Source organism: Cyprinus carpio, chromosome B24 (genome assembly GCF_018340385.1).
Source record: "Cyprinus carpio isolate SPL01 chromosome B24, ASM1834038v1, whole genome shotgun sequence".
NCBI lineage: Eukaryota > Metazoa > Chordata > Actinopteri > Cypriniformes > Cyprinidae > Cyprinus > Cyprinus carpio.
Window position 1 is genome coordinate 10,739,040 of NC_056620.1, and position 6,938 is coordinate 10,745,977.

At 33.8% G+C, this 6,938-nt stretch overlaps 1 protein-coding gene across 2 annotated transcripts; it reads left to right on the forward strand.

Annotated features, from left to right (window-relative positions):
- Nucleotides 1–692: 692 nt before the first annotated feature.
- LOC109049754 (thiamine-triphosphatase-like) lies at nucleotides 693–4,594 on the forward strand. 2 transcript variants are annotated; one of them, XM_019067412.2, is made up of 4 exons: nucleotides 693–758; nucleotides 1,083–1,158; nucleotides 1,327–1,866; nucleotides 3,978–4,594. In XM_019067412.2, the coding sequence occupies exons 2-4, from the start codon at nucleotides 1,089–1,091 to the stop codon at nucleotides 4,076–4,078; spliced, it is 711 nt and encodes a 236-aa protein (XP_018922957.1). In that variant the 5' UTR covers nucleotides 693–758; nucleotides 1,083–1,088; the 3' UTR covers nucleotides 4,079–4,594. The 2 variants fall into 2 exon arrangements, with proteins under 2 accessions (XP_018922957.1, XP_018922956.1); XM_019067411.2 differs by having other exon boundaries at nucleotides 749–861.
- The last annotated feature ends 2,344 nt before the right edge of the window (nucleotides 4,595–6,938 follow it).

A 6,938-nucleotide genomic window follows, 5' to 3' on the forward strand; every position in this document is an offset into this window, starting at 1 on the left:
GATATTTAGGCACATTAATACAGAAATAAATGCTTAAGTGCTTTTAGTGTATGAATATTATTCTATCACTCGAACATACACTCTGTATATAATTTATATTTTTAAGTCATTAAGTCTTAATGTTCTGTATGCTATCTTAGGCTAATGTTTTATCTATCTATCTATCTATCTATCTATCTATCTATCTATCTATCTATCTATCTATCTATCTTTACATTTATTCATTTAGCAGATACTTTTACACAAAGAAACTTACAAATGAATTAAAATTAACAAGGTTTTTGTCTTCATAAAAGAATATATATATATATATATATATATATATATAAATAATCGATTTGTAGTGCTGTTCTACTTTCTTTCCAGCTTGTTTTTATTTATAACAAAAATTATATTTGAGCAGTCTCATGAATATAACATGAATATAGTATATATTTGATTATGATATATTATGGATACAATATTTACACTTATATGTATATTTTTTGGCAATTTGGCAATGCTGTTGAACATGTTGTTAGTTTTTATTTTATTTTGCTGTTTAAATATTTAACACAAAACCACACTGGATAAAGTAGCAACATGTGTTTATGCAATAACATATATGTAAAATGTCTAATCTTGATAGAAATACAATATTTGTCCGTAAGTAATGCTTATGATCGTTCTACAGATATTAGGCTGTCCGTAAATATGCCTGAACGGAAAAGCTGCACAGGACCCCGATTCCGCGTCTGTCCCATACAGTCTAAGCCAAGGTCTGTCCTCATTACACAACTGCTTGATCAGTTTACTTTGTTTTGTGTTTGATAGTTTGTTTTCATTGACTATCTCAACCGGATTTTTAACAGCAGTTGTAAGGTTAGTTACAGTATTTTTACCACTGTCAAAGCTAATAATTAATTTGCTGTTGCCTGTGTCTCGAAACATAACGAGCTAGCTTTTGAAACAGCTGATCTGATTTTATTTGGCACTACAACATTACAGATTGTTCATTACTGTAGTCTTGAATTAATATAATTAATATAATGAATATGCCAGTATTCAACTGTCTTTCTCGTTTTGATTTGTATGTCTCATAGAACAAAATGACTGTAGAAGTTGAGAGAAAATTCGTTTGTGATGCAGAAATTATTGGAAAACTACAAGATATTGGAGGTGCGTTCACATCTCATTATCCAAATGAAAATAATTTATACCATTAACACACACACACACACCTTATACTTATATTCATTATTATACAGAATCCTAAAGTAACAAGCAACAATATTAACTTCCCTTTCATTTAATGTCTATTTCTTATATTTTCATATCTCTGTACAGCTAAATGCATCGGTCAGTGGCAGTTCCGAGACCAGTACTTCGACTCACCAAATTTCATCCTCACGCTAAAAAATTTCTGGTTGAGATGCCGAGAGGGATTGTGGGAGTTGAAATGCCCTGCAGTTTCAGGAACTGCACCTGATAATGACACAGAGACCCTTTGTACACGATACAGAGAGATAACCAGTCTCCCTCTGATTCAGTCAGAAGTCAGCAGGATAATCAGGGAACACACCGCTGAAGGGAGTGAATCAAATTCCTCACAAAGGGAACAAATTGACAAAGTCGCAGAAAATGAGGACACAGAGATCTGTTCAGCAGATGACACAAAGTGGCTGAATGATCTCAATCTGGTCTGTTTTGCCGAGTTCAAGACCGAGCGCTGCTCTTACACGCTAGAGAGGGAGACCGGTGCAGTGCGGGTGGATCTGGACCAGGCTGATTTCGGACATTGTGTGGGAGAGATTGAGGTTCTGGTGCCTGAAGGAGGTGACATGAATGCAGCTCTGCAGAGGATTTCAGCCATTGCTGTAGAACTGGGTAAGATCATGTTTGTGGACACACATATCATATACAGATGCTGGTCATATAATTAGAATATCATCAAAAAGTTGATTTCAAGAATTCAATTCAAAAAAATTAAACTTGTATATTATATTCATTCATTACACACACAGACTGATATATTTCAAATGTTTATTTCTTTTACTTTTGATGATTATAACTGACAACTAAGGTAAAATCCCAAATTCAGTATCTCAGAAAATCAGAATATTACTTAAGAATGATATAACTTAACTTAAGTATAAACATGAAAAGTATGAGCATGTACAGCACTCAATACTTAGTTGGGGCTCCTTTTGCCTGAATTACTGCAGCAATGCGGCGTGGCATGGAGTCGATCAGTCTGTGGCACTGCTCAGGTATTATGAGAGCCCAGGTTGCTCTGATAGTGGCCTTCAGCTCTACTGCATTCCTGGGTCTGGCATATCGCATCTTCCTCTTCACAATATCCCAAAGATTTTCTATGGGGTTAAGGTCAGGCGAGTTTGCTGGCCAATTAAGAACAGGCATACCATGGTCCTTAAACCAGGTACTGGAAGCTTTGGCACTGTGTGCAGGTGCCAAGTCCTGTTTGAAAATGAAATCTGCATCTCCATAAAGTTGGTCAGCAGCAGGAAGCATGAAGTGCTCTAAAACTTCCTTGTATACGGCTGCATTGACCTTGGACCTCAGAAAACACAGTGGACCAACACCAGCAGATGACATGGCACCCCAAACCATCACTGACTGTAGAAACTTTACACTGGACCTCAAGCAACGTGGATTGTGTGCCTCTCATCTCTTCCTCCAGACTCTGGGACCCTAATTTCAAAAGGAAATGCAAAATTTACTTTCATCAGAGAACTTAACTTTGGACCACTTAGCAGCAGTCCAGTCCTTTTTGAAGCGAGACGCTTCTGACGCTGTCTGTTGTTCAAGAGTGGCTTGACACAAGGAATGCGACAGCTGAAACCCATGTCTTGCATACGTCTGTGCATAGTGGCTCTTGAAGCACTGACTCCAGCTGCAGTCCACTCTTTGTGAATCTCCCCCACATTTTTGAATGGGTTTTTTTTCACAATCCTCTCCAGGGTGCGGTTATCCCTATTGCTTGTACACTTTTTTTCTACCACATCTTTTTCTTCCCTTCGCCTCTCTATTAATGTGCTTGGACACAGAGCTCTGTGAACAGCCAGCCTCTTTTGCAATGACCTTTTGTGTCTTGCCCTCCTTGTGCAAGGTGTCAATGGTCATCTTTTGGACAACTGTCAAGTCAGCAGTCTTCCCCATGATTGTGTAGCTTACAGAACTAGACTGAGAGACCATTTAAAGGCCTTTGCAGGTGTTTTTGAGTAAATTAACTCATTAGAGTGTGGCACCAGGTGTCTTCAATATCAAACCTTTTCACAATATTCTAATTTTCTGAGATACTGAATTTGGGATTTTCCTTAGTTGTGTCAGTTATAATCATCAAAATTAAAAGAAATAAACATTTGAAATATATCAGTCTTTGTGTAATGAATGAATATAATATACAAGTTTCACTTTTTGAATGGAATTAGTGAAATAAATCAACTTTTTGATGATATTCTAATTATATAACCAGCACCTGTATACACCACTCTTTCTTTAGTATGATTGAGATTCTATTACAGTTTTTATTAATTATTAGTTAATAATATTAGTAATTAATGCTAATAAATACTAATACTAACTAAAAGTTTTTTTTTTTCTTTTTCATTTCAGCTAACGTTGATTTTATTTCAAGTAACTAAAATATTTTTGTCCTACTGTAGATATATCAAAACCTAATTTTTGGTTAGTAATGTGCATTCCTAAGAACTTCATTTGGACAACTTTAAAGGCGATATATATATATATATATATATATTAATATATATAGTATCCTCAGATTCCAGATTTTCAAATATATTGTATTTCAGCCAAATATATGTTAGTATTCTAGATTTTCAAACCATTTCACAACTTATATTCTAACAAACCATACATTAAAGCTTATTTATTCAGCTTTCAGATGATATATAAATCACAATTCCAAAATTTTCACTTAATAATATATACTGTATTTATCTTGTTTGTCTCCACAGGTTTAAGCTGTGAGAAGAAAGTAAAGGGGAAAATGCATGTTTACCTTCAAAGATATCGACCTGAACACTATGAAGAGCTTCTTAGTGCTCAAATCTTATAAGGAATCACTAGTGTGGCATATAATCAGTTTCATTTATGATTCATCCTTAATTCTCATATTTTAATGAGACAATAATCACTGGTGACATAATTTATAGTGTATTATTGTGATTAACAAATATATTACTTGTGTTAACATGATGTACAGTAATATGATGTACTGTACATGATGTACAGTAGTCAATTAAAAAAATTATAGTATATAGGTAGTTATCATGGCAATTTGGGTTAGTTAAACAGATTATATATATATAGAATCACAGATTATAATTATATGTGATTTTTTTAAAATTAAATATAAACAACAGTTTGTTTTTTTTCTATTTCTCATATAGATTTGAGTTATTAAGTTCTAAGATTGCTCTCTTTCTAAAAAAATGACATGTATCGTGGACAATAGGTAACAAAAAGCTCTTCAATTAAGTGTGCAATCATTTTGTTGAGTTGCATGCAAGTTTGATGTGTTGGATTGTCTGACCAATAGAATCATGTCTTGCATGAATATAATAAATATCGCAGATACTTTTTATTTTGATAATTGCAAAATTTGCAATTTTCTGCTTTGACCTAAATAGATTAAACGTATCATAGTAAAAGTCAACGTTTGCTCAGCAGAGGGCGCTGTTATCTTTGTTTTGAGCTGTTCGCTCAGCATGCCAGCAGTTGGCGCAATGTTCCTGGAAACCATTGACAAGTTCATTCTAATCTGTTTTCACACCAGGTGGTTGGGTAATCTATACTGAACAGAATTAGAAATTATTAAAATGATCCTAATGGTTTTTGACGCATCAGTTATCTAGCATATATATAATACTGATTCATAAATAGCAGAAATAGATTGCACAACGCACAACTGTAAATATGTTATGCTATTCTCAGTGCTTTTCTCTTATGGACATCATGCCACCATGAAATATTTTTTATGATTCATAAATATTTAATTCTGTAACCGCAATACATTTGGTGTCAAACTGTTGCCATTGTTTGAGTGTGTACAATATTTGCAAAATACATGTATAATTCAGAACAGATTCTAATATAGGATGTCAGAAAATATAGTTTATTATTAAAATATACTTCTTTTTTTTCTTTGATGAATAGAAAGTCCAGAAGAACACCATTTATCTGAAATAAAAATCTTAAAAATTCTAATCTATGGTTCTTTCTGTTCATATAATAATCCTGAAAAAATGTACTCAACTGTTTCAATTATTGATAATAATGATGATGATGATGATAATAATAATAATAATAATTAATTGTTTTCAAATCAGCATATCAGAATGATTTCTGAAGGATCATGTGACTGGAGTATTGATGCTGAACATTCAGCTTTGATCACAGGAATAAATGACATTTTAAAATATATTAAAGTAGAAACCAGTTGTCTTAAATATGAAAAAATATTTCACAATATTACTGATTTTGCTGTATTTCGGATCAAATAAATGCAGGCTTGGTGAGCAGAAAAATATATGTATATAAAAAAATCTTACTGTTCAAAAACTTTTGACTGGTAGTATGTGTGTGTGTGTGTATAATACTGTAAATATTTAAAAAAACATTAAAAATAGCAACCAGTCAAAGGTCATGAAGGTCATGAAGGTTACAAGCTCACGTGTGAGGCTGAAATAAAAGAGAGCTGGTATGGTAGAGGGATGCACAAGCTATTTATTTCAGCCCGAGACTTCAGCTTGAGTGTAGAGAGAAGGCTTTTATGAGGAAAATATTTGGAGAGGTGAAATCTGACGCTGTGTACTCGCTTTAAAGTGCAAGTAGCCTTCTCCAGCTTCTTCTCCCCAACCTAAGGGCTGATTTCTATTTTCTATTATTTTACACTGATATCCCTGAGGACAAATGACTCTAGATATGTTGCTTTTGATAGACTAAGTCTATCTTCTTTGTTTTTGTATTTTTATAGTAATGAAAGGAAGCTATTGTTCAAGGTTTGACAGGATACAATTAAAGTGCCTTATTTCAGAAGGAACATTCAGACGGGAACCGCGTGGCAGAGGGGAGGACAGAGGTGTATTTTTTCGCCATCAAAACCATTGGAGGCCTTGTAATTTTTGGCTAATAAAAAGCTTTAGTTTTATCTGCTTACAACCAGGACATGAGATATCATTCACAGTTTTCAGTTCTCACATGTCTCACAGATGGTCCCCCTTTCTTCTGTTCCAAACATCATTGACCTTCCTGTCATCATTACACTTACACAGGTGTATCAAATGAAAGCCACATGGCTAAGTTGCTTTGGAAGTTCTCACATTTGACTCCTCCTCACAGCAGCTGCTTTACACTATTTTGTTTGGCTTTGGCAAAGCCTGTGACTACAGCCCTTTACACACACAAAAAAAAAAAAAAAAAAAAAAAAAAAAAAAAAAAAAAAAAAACACACACACACAGATATGGTTTAAAAACATCAATGAGTAATAAACTAATCTAAAACATCTACACTGTGCCATCTTAAAGAAACATAATTTAATCAGCATAAAATAGCATAATAGAAGTCCCTCTGTATGAATGATAATATAGCCTAATGTCAGAGAAAGAGGGACACAATAATAAAAAGTATGTTCTGAATGAGATTTAAAAATATCTGAAACACGATGCCACTGTGCATCTATCTTTGTGCGAATCATTCATTGATCAACTAATGTCCAGAAGAAGTGTGGGTTTTTTAATGAATCTTTACAATTCGCCTTTCCTAATAACGTGCTAATTAACAAGTTTCATGATGAATGCGGCTAAAGTTTACCATCTCTAAGAGAGGGGAGAGGTGAGCAGAGCTCATTTGCATTTAAAGCAGCATGAAAGAAAAAAGCTTGCTCTGAAAAGAGCTGTTTTTGACAGGGTAAAAA

What these genes read in the sequence shown, in the direction of transcription:
- LOC109049754 (XM_019067412.2), top strand. Translation starts at nt 1,089, where the DNA reads ATGACTGTAGAAGTTGAGAGAAAATTCGTTTGTGATGCAGAAATTATT. An exon ending in AAAACTACAAGATATTGGAG is followed by an intron (nt 1,159 to 1,326) that starts GTGCGTTCACAT and finishes ATCTCTGTACAG; the next exon opens with CTAAATGCATCGGTCAGTGG. An exon ending in AGCCATTGCTGTAGAACTGG is followed by an intron (nt 1,867 to 3,977) that starts GTAAGATCATGT and finishes TTGTCTCCACAG; the next exon opens with GTTTAAGCTGTGAGAAGAAA.